This window comes from Phoenix dactylifera, chromosome 14, assembly GCF_051530095.1.
Source record: "Phoenix dactylifera cultivar Ajwa chromosome 14, Ajwa_hap1_PhDact_Kaust_v1.1, whole genome shotgun sequence".
NCBI lineage: Eukaryota > Viridiplantae > Streptophyta > Magnoliopsida > Arecales > Arecaceae > Phoenix > Phoenix dactylifera.
The window spans coordinates 27512558-27526830 of record NC_143203.1 but is presented as its reverse complement, the minus strand read 5'-3'; the positions used below and the strand labels follow the sequence as shown (position 1 = coordinate 27526830).

At 38.7% G+C, this 14273-nt stretch overlaps 1 protein-coding gene across 7 annotated transcripts; it reads left to right on the top strand.

Moving 5' to 3' along the window:
* The first annotated feature begins 5781 nt into the window (after nucleotides 1–5781).
* Nucleotides 5782–14273, top strand: LOC103697377 (very-long-chain aldehyde decarbonylase GL1-11-like). 7 transcript variants are annotated; one of them, XM_026801371.3, is made up of 8 exons: nucleotides 5811–5999; nucleotides 7386–7523; nucleotides 10309–10454; nucleotides 10734–10853; nucleotides 10923–11135; nucleotides 11221–11301; nucleotides 13424–13548; nucleotides 13796–13936. In XM_026801371.3, the coding sequence occupies exons 1-7, from the start codon at nucleotides 5967–5969 to the stop codon at nucleotides 13533–13535; spliced, it is 843 nt and encodes a 280-aa protein (XP_026657172.3). In that variant the 5' UTR covers nucleotides 5811–5966; the 3' UTR covers nucleotides 13536–13548; nucleotides 13796–13936. The 7 variants fall into 7 exon arrangements, 5 of the variants coding, with proteins under 5 accessions (XP_008777442.3, XP_026657172.3, XP_026657184.3 ...); XM_088710396.1 differs by lacking the exon at nucleotides 5811–5999 and adding an exon at nucleotides 6156–6297; XM_008779220.5 differs by lacking the exon at nucleotides 13424–13548 and having other exon boundaries at nucleotides 5782–5999; nucleotides 13796–14273.

Genomic DNA, 14273 nt, shown 5'->3' with positions numbered 1-14273 from the left:
ATATCTAAGCAAACATTGTAACATAAGATGAATAAGATCGGCATGAGTCAAGAGGCAGTGCACCGAAAGGTATACTACTGGCATTTTTGAGGATCGGAGGATATCATCGAGGATGGTGGTTGATAGAGCTCTATTACAGTATGGGGAGGTTATTGCAGCCTCTATTCATTAGTGAGATGGCTAGGAACATCTGGGGCACTTTACCCGCTTTTACAGCGCCCAGGTTCGCCCTCGTCTCTTGGGTGCCCCCACCCCTTGGTCATCTCAAAGTGAATTTCGATGGGAGCATGTTGATGGATGGTGGATTTGGAGGGGTTGGATTTGTGATCAGGGATTCCTGGGGTAGGATGGTGGCAGCAGGGGGTCAGCGCACGACGGGTCTTTCAGTTGTTGGGGCTGAGCTTCGAGCTGCATGGGAGGGTTTGTCTTTTGCGAAGAGAGTCCTTGGTGCCGAGTGGGTGCTCCTGGAGGGGGATTCCTCTGTGGTGGTTGATTGGATCCGAGGTGTGGATAGATATGGAGATGGTCATCCCCTCATTAGAGAGATTCGGAGACTGGCTTAGGAGTTCGGTGGCTTCCAGTAGCCCACGTATATCGGGAGGCGAACAGGGCAGCAGACTGGGTCGCCTCCTTCGTCGCACGACACTCTGGGGAGTTCCTTTGGACATCTGTAGGAGATATTTCTTCAGATCTGTACTCTTTACTTTATCGTGATCTGGCAGGATGTACTCACTTTAGAGCTATATAATTTACCGTTTTGACCAAAAAAAAAAAAGATACTACTGTGGAGGACGCGGTCTGTCTGCTGTGCGTTTAAACCTGCGGTTTTTCTTTTTTTTTTTTTTTTATTAAAGCAAATGGATCATATTTGACAAATATGAATGTACTTAATAAAATTAAAAAATAAAATACTTCGGAATGCCATTTGGATCATACTTACGGTTTTCCTTTGGATGCAAGTGCAACAGGCAGCAGTGGCTTTTGGGCCTATTTCGATGCTGTAAGGGAAAGACGGGGATTTAACAATTATTTTCCTTTGCTGCAAGAAAAAAGATAAAGTTTTTTTATCTAATGATTGCAGGAACCGATTGAATGTAGACTAGAAATAATATAATATTATTTGGATATTGTTTAACAATAAAAGTGATTCTTGGAAGCAAGATAAGATTATCCTTCCAATCCCTACCATACTAGGTTCATTATACAAAGGAAAATGTTTAAATAATTTTGTAGGTGCGATGACCCACAAGCATGTTTTTAATCCTATACATGTTATTCATTGGATAGATTTTGAGTATTTATATAAAATTAAAAAAATTAATTAATATCTTTCGACTAGTATTTTTAGGTGAGATTCTGTATTGTGACAAATGAAATCAGAGTCGATCCAGCTCATGATCTATATAGACTTGATGTGGGGTCGGAACCCCGACACCAGCCCACACACCGGCCGAGCAGGGAAAGCATCTGCGTCCCTTCCGAGGTATTGTCCGCTCTGGGATTGCCGCTTCGGGTCTGCGGGAGGTCGCCCAGGGAGGTCGCCCAGGGCCGGAGCCCAATGACAGTCCCAATGACAGTCCCGAGCCCTGACGGCGCGGGGGTCCGCGGAGGTTGCCCCCTACCCTCACGGTTTTGTCCTATAAAAGGCGCCTCGTCTGAACGAGAGAGTGCTGGAGCAGCTCAGCTCGGTAGAGCAAGGTATTGTCCGCTTTGGGGATCGGGGTCGAGGTCGCCCAGGGCCGTAGCCCAATGACAGTCGCCCAGGGCCGTAGCCCGTTCCACCCCGCACGGTTTTGTCCCCCTTGGGGGAGCGCCTCGTGAGGAAAGGTTTTAGGCCTCCTCATTATAAGGCACAGACCTTTCCGCTGATTAGCCGATGTGGGACTAAACTGGGAACCCCATCCCACAACACAGCCCCCTCAGTGGGAAGGTCTGTGCGTGGCCGGGTCCCTTCCTCTAGCGCCATCTGATGTGGGGTCGGAACCCCGACACCAGCCCACACACCGGCCGAGCAGGGAAAGCATCTGCGTCCCTCCCGAGGTATTGTCCGCTCTGGGATTGCCGCTTCGGGTCTGCGGGAGGTCGCCCAGGGCCGGAGCCCAATGACAGTCCCAATGACAGTCCCGAGCCCTGACGGCGCAGGGGTCCGCGGAGGTTGCCCCCTACCCTCACGGTTTTGTCCTATAAAAGGCGCCTCGTCTGAACGAGAGAGTGCTGGAGCAGCTCAGCTCGGTAGAGCAAGGTATTGTCCGCTTTGGGGATCGGGGTCGAGGTCGCCCAGGGCCGTAGCCCAATGACAGTCGCCCAGGGCCGTAGCCCGTTCCACCCCGCACGGTTTTGTCCCCCTTGGGGGAGCGCCTCGTGAGGAAAGGTTTTAGGCCTCCTCATTATAAGGCACAGACCTTTCCGCTGATTAGCCGATGTGGGACTAAACTGGGAACCCCATCCCACAACAAGACTAAAGGAGTAGTACGTGTATATATAAGCGACCATGAGTTGATCGTAGTATTTATAATTAGATTTGAATGAATTTGGATCATTAGCCTGATGAAGACGCCAGGACTTAAAGAGGGAGTATGTGAGAACCATGCGAGCGTGCGTTTATTTTCACATCGGTTATTTGCTGGATCGATCTTAAGTATTTATACTAGATCAAAGAATCCAAATAATATTTTTTAGATATTTTTTTTTATAGTGAAAATTCTGAATCGTGACAGTAAAATGATGATTTTTTTTCATATTATTAATTATAACTAAATTATAGTAACACATTCTTAGGTCGCTATACTACAATGCTAAAAGTATGATAGGATGAGTCAACGATGGCATAAGAATTTTATAATTTATTATAATGGTGGATGAGTTATTTTCATATTATTAAAATATGTCACATTGTATTATTGATTACAAATATAATGTTTGTATAATACAATATAATATTAAAACATAAAATGCAATCTATTTGGCCACGTATGATATGATAATATTATATTTTTTTCAATCAGTATCCCTAATTAAAATATGATAATATATTATATTATAATATTAATATTAAAAAAAAATATTTAGGTAGTAAAAGGTGAGAAATGATATATGATAGTAAAGCCCATTTGTCTATTTAAATGCATGGATATAGAACTAGATTTATATTGTTTACACCTGGATTTAAACGGGATCTTAGATTTAGGTTGTATTTGTTGTCATCAAAACCTGCTCTAAATTGTAGAGGTCGGATGGAATTCGAGGTGAAACAGTGAGGTCGGTTTCGAGTTGAGGAGTTCGATTAAAAGAGCTCTTTCGGTATCCTAGTCCAACCTAAAATCAAAAAAAAAAAAATCCACTTGCCAGAGTTCGTCTAGTTGAAAATTGTCCGATACTTTGATCAACTGGATTTTGGCTTGACCAGAGGAGAGTCGAAAGAGTTGCATAATACGAGAAGATGTGAGAGCTTAAAAATGCATACTTGGAGATCCTTGTATCACTCATTATATAGAAAAAGAGCTGGCATCCGTTACCCAGTAAGGTAAAAGTGGGCCTAAGCTGCTCGGTAATGGTTCACATACTGCGCATGCGAAGAGTTTTTATCGCATCGATCATACAATATTAGCATATCTGCTTGGAATGAGCCGTAGGATTGTGATTGTGCCTTTAATAACAAATATTTATCTTAAATACGCTTGAATCTGAGACATGTATCTCATGGCCAGTTTTCTTTGGCTAGCTTATCCAAAAAAGGTCATCATCTTGGTTTATACCAAACTTAGCAGCTCGATAATCTTCGAGTATAATGGTTCGATCGACTCTTAAGACTAGCAGCTCGGTTGATGCCGAGATCAGTACTTTAATTAGTTGCCGAGATCAGATTGACGAATATGTACCACATCAGGATCCTTTGTGCTCAAATTCGTGTAGGTGGATGATTGATGACGTTCGAAATGCTTTGAGATCTGCAATGTGGGTGATACCAACGGTGGATGGGCAGCAATGAAGGATAGACTGCGATCCCTATTCCAAAGGGATCGAAGGTTAACTCCTCGACTTGAAGACCGCTTAATATGTTTCCAAATGGTGAAGTATGCTGAGAGTTTCTAAGTGGTTAATATCCTCCACATGGGTGTTATAGGAGCCGGAAGGGTCCCCAGTATGAAATTATGAAACCGGTCTGCTTAGAGCCAGCCACTGATGAAATTTCGAAGGGGCAATGGCATATCGGCATCATCTCACGCTCAACACCCAAACAATCCACCGTTCATTCATCAGCAGTGAACCCCACGTACGGTCGCAATCGTTCCAAACGAGTGCCGCTTGTAGCTCCACTTGCCTGTCCAGCGTCCGCAAGCTCACCGGAAAGAGCCGCCGCTACGCACCCACAAATCGTAGCATTGGGCCCCATTCTCCAGTCCACCCCCAGGCGAGCCCAATAGCCCAAGGGTAGCATCGGAAGAAGGCATAGAAAGAAACGGCTCTCGACGCCCACCGAGACCAGAACCGGCGAACCGCGAGGCCGTGCACCTCAAAAAGCCCACCCAATGAAGATTCCCTCACTATTTGTGATGCTACGGTTACCCGAAAACGTCCCCGACCGGTTCTCCGTTCGCTTCGTGGGGTGGTCGGGGCGCTGATTCACGGCCGAAAACAAGGTTTTAATTGTTGAAGGTTGGGCGATTCCCCTGTTGCAACGGATCCTTCGGTGAAACCTTTTAACTGCCGTTATATTTAGTATTAAAATAATAATTACTAATTTAGCTGCTACTACACCGTTGTTGTTCATATATTATTTAGTTTATTTCATTGAGCGCAGTATCCTTTAAAACTTGGCAATTTTTTTTCTCAAAAATCTACGGGGTTGGAACTATTTATCGTTAGAGTAAGATAATAGTTAAAATAATATTATTTAACTATTTATTATTAATATGCACTAGCAGTTTCAGAGAGAAAAAAAAAGAGACCTTCAATGTTACACCTGAAAATTGATGTAAATAAAAAAATGATGCTGTGTTTTTCAAAATAACATTCAAATTATAGAATTTGATTTGGAAGAAATGTTTTCATATCTTTATCATATTAGATTCTCAAAAATAGTCCAATTATTTATATATTTTTATCACATAATTTTTTCGAATCAATTCCAAATATTTTTTTTAAAAAAATTATAAATTTATTTTGAAAAAAACTTTCCATATTCATATCAAGTAGGATTATTGTCTAAATCAATCCAAAATCTTTCCTTTATATTAGCACGCATATATATATAACAGTTGGAAATAATAAGAGGATATAAGTTATGTATTATAGATGCAACTAAGAGAACTTTTTTGTATAAAAATAAAATCCAATAAAAATATTTTTGATTTGAAAATTATTATTTTTTAACACAATATAAATTGCGCTACAAACAAGCTCCTTCCAAAATTATTAATGATAAATTTAAATTATGAATAAAAAAACTAATTTTGCCTTAGAAAGCCATCATTCATAGTTTTTGAGAGCATGTTTGGTTGGAGGGAGCTGGACTCTCAAATAAAAATAGAAATAAATGACTTCATTCAGCTTATCTCTCTATTTCTAAAATCCAATTTCTACTATTTTTTATTTTTTTAAATTTTATCTTGATTCTAATTTTAGTCACGAATCAAATGAGGGGATGTAATTATTCTGATTTATATAACAATCTATTATGATCACCTTTCTGATATTTCGATATCACTGGTTCTAATTTCTATTGAAGAAGACAACACACCTTGGGTATATTTCGGGGACGCGTAGCCTAATCTTTTTCTTGGCTCCATGATATACCACCACGTGGATGATCTGTCCTCCCACGAGGCCTCGTCGTTTCCGACTCGGAAGCTTTCCCTTCTCCATCCAAGCTCTGTGTCCCATCCTTCTCCAGTCTTCCCTCTATCATCTCGCTATCGGGACATCAACAAGTGATCGAACCGGGTCCCGTCACCGCCCCCATTTCCATGGCGTCGTCTCTCCTCGAATCCGGATGGCTGGTACCAATCTCTACTCTCCTACATTCCTTGATTCCACTTCACAAACCGTGGGGCTTGATTTGATACTCCCCCTCCCATTTTTGCTCGAGTTTCTCCGTGTTTTCTTATGTGGCGGCTAACATTTTGATCTCGGACTCCTGGATTAGCCTTCAGGGTTATGCAATGCTCGTTAGGAATCCTCCGATTCCGGCCGGCGCTAGTAGTTTCGATCTTGTTCGGTACACTCCTGCGTTCGTCTTGATTGGCCATTAGGGTTATGGAATGCTTGTCAGGAATCTTTTGATTCCTGTCGGTGATGGTAGGTTGGATCTGGTTCAGTTAAAATTTTAGTTGATAATTTTGGGGGTTCTTCTTCTTGATTTGAAGGCTTGATAGGCGGATGGAGTGACTGATTCTTTGAGTACCGATACATTGAAACATTATATTATTAGTTATCCTCTCAAGCATCTCAGGAAATATGTCAGAATGTGTCTCTGATTCACACATGCCTAATGGTACCCGTGCGTTAAGTTTCGGTTTGCAATTGCATGCATCTTTCGTAATATTTGGAAAAGAGAGCAATAATATTAACATTAGTCTCAGTCGCAATTTTGATGATGCCTTTTAGACAAGCAATTACTTCTGGCATCTATCTCTGATATGTCTGTGTTATGTTTCAATCTTATAGTTATGCTTGTTACACTGTTATATAACTTATAAGTTAATGTACTGCGAGGCCCTTCTAGAAATGGAAACATGTCTCTGCAGATTGGTAACTCAGGATTTTAGATATTCATGTTATTTTGGTTCCCAGATTATTAGCGGTTTTTGCCAATCAGCACATAAATTTATAGGTTTTCCCACATAATAATGTTATGCAGGACTGATCCCCCGAATACATCTAAACATTAGGAATGGTTACCAAATCGAATTTTATTTGTAATCTTTTGATGATCCAGGTAAGTTTCATTAACCACTTACAAGGGTTCAGATGTGGCAGAAAGGTCTAGGAGCATGCCAGTCTTCTGGCAAATAGTAAGAAATTTTGTAGTGGCTGAAGGGACTTCATGACTAAGAGATACACCAGTCTGATAACCTAGTATCACCTACAGTATGTAGATGAACTTGTTTTCCTCAACCCAGTGCCCCCACGGGCCTCCCTACTGTGAGACATGACAATGCCGAGCTGATATATAGGTGCGCCAACAAGCAAACTGCATCACAATGCCCTATGAAGTAGTTGCCTTACTTGGATCAAGCTATATCATGTATAGTAGATTCACTTTTTTCAACAATTTCATCAAGTTTTTTGCAATCTGTTTGAGTTCCCATATTCTGTTCTTTTGATGGAATGCTACGTGCTATTCATTTGGGTAATTTGTTAATATTCCTTTCTTGATGGTGCAGTATCTAATCACCAATTTCAGTGAATTTCAATTGGCTACTCTATGCACTTTCTTAATTCATGAAAGTGTCTTTTTCTTGTCTGGAATTCCATCTATATATTTTGAGAGGTCAGGACTTTTCAGCAAATACAAGATTCAGGTTTGCTCAGCTGAATTACCCAATTTAAATGTGGATAGTTGTCTAAAATACATTCTGATTTGAGAATTAGATTTATTTTCTCTAAATTAACTCAGTTTTATCTGCATGGCTAGCTGCATGGTAACTTTTGATATGGAATTAATCTTTCCCTGTATTTGGTTCTCATTGGAACAATACTTCTAAGAAGTTCTTAGTTCTTCTTAGTCTTCTTTTTTCTCATTTTAGAATTATTAAGATGCCAATATATTCTTTCCTTTTCTGAAAATTGAAAATAAAGAGTAGATGGGACAGGGTCTGTTGTCATCAAGTTGTTGTCTTTTGCTTTGACTAGGACCTTTAGCACTTGTGACAATTCATGGATGAAATGTTGTTTTTTAGGTTATTGGATATCATCTTGTTGATATCCTGTTCTGCTACTAGAAAACTTCATTTTTTGGGAAAAGCATCTTATATTCCTCATTTGTAGAATAACCCCCATACTGGAGTTAACATGGATTTATTTCTGGTTTCATAATGAATTCTGCATAACGGATCTCTATTTGCACTGTAAGTGTGTTATAAACTTTCCATTCCTTTAATCAGCTGCAATAGTTTTGGCTTGGAGACCTGGTAATTGTTACAGTTAGTGATGCATAGATTTATGGAGGTCTCTGTTCCTGAATTTAGCTTCTTGAACTGCACTGTTCTTTTTCCCATTCATTTTTAGTTTTCTTGTTCTTCTTTTGGCTGATTATTTCAAATTTTCTTGGATACTATTCATTTGAAAGTCATGAGTGATGCTGCTGAGGTAGGAGGAGATCCAAAATATTCAGGCTTGGAAGAAAAAGAAAGGCTTAAGATTGAATGTTGACTGATGCTGAAAAGAAGAAACACAGTCTACTGGCATATTAAATAGTTTCAAGATATCACTTTAAAAGTCCTTAATCATTTAAACCAAGCAATAGGGGTGCACATGGGGTTGGGTTGGTTCGGTTTAGAGGTTAACCTAGAACTGACCCAATACTATTTGGTTCCCAAATTTTGGAACCAGAACAAAACCAATCGTTATCATAACCTATGCAACCTGACACAATCAAGATCGGGTTGGAATGGGTCAGTTCTAGGGTTGCCAAATTTTTTTAAAGAAATCAGTAGATAAATAATTAGTTTTATTCAAAAAATAAATCAATTATGGAAACTACATTGCAAAAAGCAATATATAATATATTCAAAGGCATCTAAAATAACAAAATCAAAAATATGTATAAATCTAGAATATAATATGTTACACATTGCCCTTGCAATAGGGTGAGCAATAGCTAACCAAAATCATGAGTGAGAAGTCTATAAAAATTATATATTGCTATATATTATATAATTAGTATCATATAGAGAGTGAGCATTGGCACAAGAGTAAGGTTGCTTCATTATGACCTGAAAGTTATATGTTCGAAACACGGAAATAACCTTTCCGCACGTGCGGATAAGGCTAAGTATATTTATCCCTCCCCAAACATCACAATAGCAGGAGCCTTATGCATTAGGGCATCCTTTTATATAATTAATATATTATAAATCAATTTTTGATATACATATATATGTATATATAGGGATCTAGTCATTTTGGGTCTGGGTTATCCACCCTCTAACCCAAATCCAAACATATTCAATCGGGTTTCCAAATATTGAAACCAGAACCAACCCGATATTATTTTGAACCTGAACCAAACCAATCCTACATGTCCAATTTGGTTTGATTTATGGGTTGATCCAAAACTGTATGCGCCCCTATGTAGTAGCAAATTACTATGGAAAACCTGATGAGAATTTTCAGTGTTCAGTTAAGGAAACTACTTATATGACATCTAATGGAATGCTTTGTTTTACTTTTAGTAGCACCCGGATCTTCATTTGAGTGGCTTATAACTTTTATTTATTAAAATTTTGATTATAGACGTATAAATTCGCTACTAGATGATGACATTTCTCCTTCTCTGATCATCCATATAGGTTATACTTCACCGTACCCCCAAATCAGAAAATGCTATCGACGAAACAAACCTGTCACAGTTACCAGCAGATTTGGTCGCACCAATCACCCCATATATAACTGGCATCTGGAAACTCAAGATTTATAGGCCTTGCAGAAACCTTGATATCCATTTAATAAACACACACTTCAAAGGCACATGTCCAGTTTGTTCACCTTGCATTTGTACTACTGCTGACATCCTCACTTCATCCTAAGGCTTCTTAAACTGTGGTGTCAAAAGCATTTTTAAAGTTCTTGTTCCTCTACATATGTGTTAACGTTAAACTTAAGCTTTTCTTCCATGGATGTATGTGCTTTGATGTTTTGGTTGTGAACAATTTGCATTTTCTTATTCAAAGGTATGCTTTCTTTAATCATAATCTAATTTAGATGGTTTATATATTGAATATGCTACTAAATCACTGACTACTGGTCAGTATTGTGATTGGAATGCTTTATACATATAGCAGTCTGCGGCCTAAAAAGCATGAATCTTAGCTTAGCTTTATCTTTTCTAACATGCTGACATACATCTGCTTATCGCAACTTGATCTGTATCAGACTGTATCTATACATTATTAGCACTACTGGGTATGACAGCTTTTTGAGGATTGAGCTTCTAATTTTCTATTTCTTCTTCTGCATCAGTTATTAGCTATAGATTAAAGGCAAGTTTCATTTCACTCAGCATCATGTTAACTTTTTTAATGATGAATTATTCTTTTGCTTGGGAGATATATCTCAAAGAATGATATAAAATGTTTCTTTTTGCAGAAGAAAAATAACACTCCGGTTGCGCAGGAGAAATGTATTTTGCGACTAATCTTGTACCATGTCTGTGTGAACTTACCAGTTATGATCGTTTCCTATCCCACTTTCAGATACATGGGCCTGAAAAGCAGTCTTCCATTGCCGCCCTGGTATTCACAGATTTCCCTAGACATCAAGCTTTGGGACTGAGTTGTTCCCTATTTTGCTTCATATGCTTTTTTGCAAATTCTCAAGCAATTTTTAATAAAATCAACCCGAAAGCATTTGAGGAATTCATGAAGTTCTGATTATATGCCTATATGTGTGAATGGATCTCGAAGTTATAAGATCGAAAGGCAGCAGATTAGATGGAACATGACTTGTCAATTATGATTATCATTTCGTGCTATCTATTTGAAGTAATTGTCAATAATCTTTTTTTTCTGTAGGAGTGTCGTCCTATCTCAGATACTCTTCTACTTCATCTTGGAGGATTTTGTGTTCTATTGGGGGCACAGGCTACTGCATACAAAATGGCTGTACAAGCATGTTCACAGTGTTCATCATGAGTAAGTATCATTCCTGCCATTTATTGATCTTTTGGTGCTTCTTTCCTTTATGGGATGAATTATGTGCAGATATGCAACACCATTTGGATTGACTTCTGAGTACGCCCATCCTGCTGAAATTTTGTTCCTTGGCTTTGCTACCATTATTGGTCCTGCTTTCACTGGTCCTCACCTATTTACCCTCTGGTTATGGATGGTATTGAGAGTCTTAGAGACAGTTGAAGCTCATAGTGGGTATCACTTCCCATGGAGCCCCTCGAATTTCTTACCATTGTATGGAGGGTGAGTAACAGACTTTCACTGATCGCTGTAGTCTCTAGGGTTGTATGGTGTTCATCACTTTGATACATGATGGTTTCTTTTTCAGTGCAGAATTTCATGACTACCACCATCGTGTGCTTTATACCAAGTCTGGGAATTACTCATCGACTTTCATCTACATGGACTGGTGAGTTTTTTTTGTTTTTTATTTTTTTTATAAATATAAATGCTAAATGATTATAAGAAACATTTTCAGTAGCCATTAGAGTTTTCACTGCAAATAACGCATGATAAGATTATGCAGCAAAGTACTTATTTGTTGGCTCTTGGCCCTGCCCAGTTGGGGGTTTGTCAATGAGGATGGGCTCCCCCATTGTGTAGCCGAGTTAAACCTACAGGCTGAACTATATAGAAAAAAGGGGTGGTGCGGGAGAAGGAGAAGAAGAAGAAGATCGTGATAGTGATACTAAATACTAAAAATATAACCTTTTTATCTGTTGACAAGTTTTGGCCCACTTATTTGCCATGTTGTGCTGACATGATTAATGTGATTTTTTTCAAATATCTTTTAGCCTCTATTTTCCAGATTTATTTAGTATAATTGATAAAAGTCTCTAATTCCTAAATAAGAATAGGGCCTGGTGTTGGAACTCGATCTGTTTCTTTGACAATTAAACCATACTAAAAAGATGAGTTACATAGGATCTGTTAAAAGAATTTGCAAGGTATGTATTAACCCTAGTGTTTCAGATCCTAAACCTGCTGTTACTGGCTAAAGAAGACCGTAGTAACATACATCAGTGAGAACTCCTTGGGTGTTGGTCATTCTGGGAAAAGAGAGTGCAAGGTATGTATAAACCTTAGTGTCTCAAATCCTAAATCTTCTGTTTTATTTTTTATTTTTTAAACCTTAGTAGTATACATCAGTGAGAACTCCTTGGAGTGTCGTCATTCAGGAAAAAGAGAGTGCAACCTATGTGTAAACCCTAGTTTTTCAAATACTATTCTTTTGTTTTTTCCTTTTCTTGAAGACCTTAGTAATATACATCAGCAAGAACTCTTCGGAGTGTTGGTCATGATCCACAGATAACAGAAATATCTGTCAGTTATCTTCGGAGTCTTATTGGTAAGTCCTTGCACTGGAGGCCTTTCTTTGAATAAAACAGGTTGTCATTTTTTAGGTTGGCCAATGATTATATTTCTTTAAATTAAGAGTCAATAAAATTTAGAAACATATGGACTGAACATGAGTCAAAATTAGATTTCTTTTAGGGTCCAGAAACCTGTATAGTGATTTTTGATAGTTTTTTTGGCAACACTATTGCATCGTGGTGTGATAACTAATTTTTGCAAATTTAGAATTACTTAACTATCTTGGACATGTATATTTCTCCTGAACTACATTATTGAGGCTACTCAAAAGAATAACTTAATAAACATGCTTTTGTAGCTCCTCTTGAATGTTTTTATTTTCTTATTGCCAGTCAGACATTTATTCTAGGTGGATGTCGGACTCTACTCATGCTGCTTAGGATTTATCATAGAACTTACAGATAAGATATTGCAAGGAGTAGTCTATTTCTTTATTATTATGATGTTAACAGGAGTACTGCATTTTTTGGTTTTTAAAAGATCATGTTGACTGTATTTTCTTTGCAAATTCCATCCATCAATTCTTCGCATCCTGTAGTCCAAGGGTAGCCAAGCACTGCCTTGTCCAGTTGTAAGACACCTCCACTCACAAGAAATGAATGGGTGAACCTCGTGGAGGAAGGGGGGGCAGAGTTTTGAATGGGTAGGGACAGGAACCTGCCCTGTAATGGGTGAAAAATTTAATAGGAGAAACTGTCAACCTTCATGCATACAGAGTTTTTGATGACCAAGTACTTGATGCACTGACTCAATAATGCTATTGGTTCTTTTGTATCATATTGCCTGTTGGTTCTTTTGTATCATGTTGCCTGTGCAAGTTTATGATGAATGTGTATATCACGAAACCTTTATCAGATGGCAGGGAACTGTGCTCATTTGAATTCTCAAAGTTTACCTGGGTAGACAGATCTATCCTACTAATGCCTATGCATTTCTAGTCTCTCCTGCATCTCACTCTGCAAGTTTTTTTCCATGGAAATCTTTTGGTGATTCTCACACAATAATTTTTGGGTTTCTGAAATATCCAGCTCATACCTGTCATCCTGCTGAACAAAAGTTTGTTTCTTCAAATTTCCGCTGATTTCAAGAAAGCAAACTAATTTGAACAAGAGTACTAGCAAGCTTTATTAACATGAATCATTTTCTTTATCCATTAGGAAGTATTCTTCCAAGTACAATGAAAGGAAACTGATGTTCCTGATCGTTGCATACACACTCTGCCGATGTCATATTACATGTGTAGGCCATTCCAAGTGCTGCCATATCTAATGAGACACTGGAAGTAATTCCTGGTCTTATGCTGGTCTTGTATTCAGAGAACATGGTTTACGTACACAGCATGTTTTATTAATTCCAACATCTTTTGAGTTATTCTGATTCTCATTTCTATATAAACCCGATCTATGACATGGCTGGAGAAGCTAGCATTTCGGATATGTTTTCTGGGAACCAGCACGCTCTATTTGCAGGATTCTGATTCTTATAATCACTCCTTATGACTAATACAACTTTTATTCATTTTCTATCAGGTTATTCGGTACAGATAAAGGTTATCGAGAGCTGAAGTCCCTTGAGGAGGAAGGCAAACAATTATAAGTTTCATGAGGTATGTTCTTCCTAGCCTCTGCACTAGTCCTGATAGCATCTGCAGATGCTCGTTATTGTGTCTTCTAGAACATCCGAATGGCACGAGGATGAGCACAAAATTGTAAGGTGGAAAGTGAAATGCTCTTGGAGACTATGCTGCAAGTGTTCATATGCTGTTACCACCTTAAGGAATGGAAGCTTCTGATGGAATTGATGAAGGAATGTAGCAACTCTTTTTTGTCGGTGATGTTATCTGAGGAGTTTCTTGGTTTGCTTAAGAACCTGAGCAAATATTGCTGTTCCTGAAGCAGCATTAGATAACTGACATTTCTAAAATCTTGCTTATGTTAAACTGCTTAGAAATAACTGTGAAAATGCTGGTCAACATTCATCTGTGGAGAACTGGCTATTTGGTGTTAA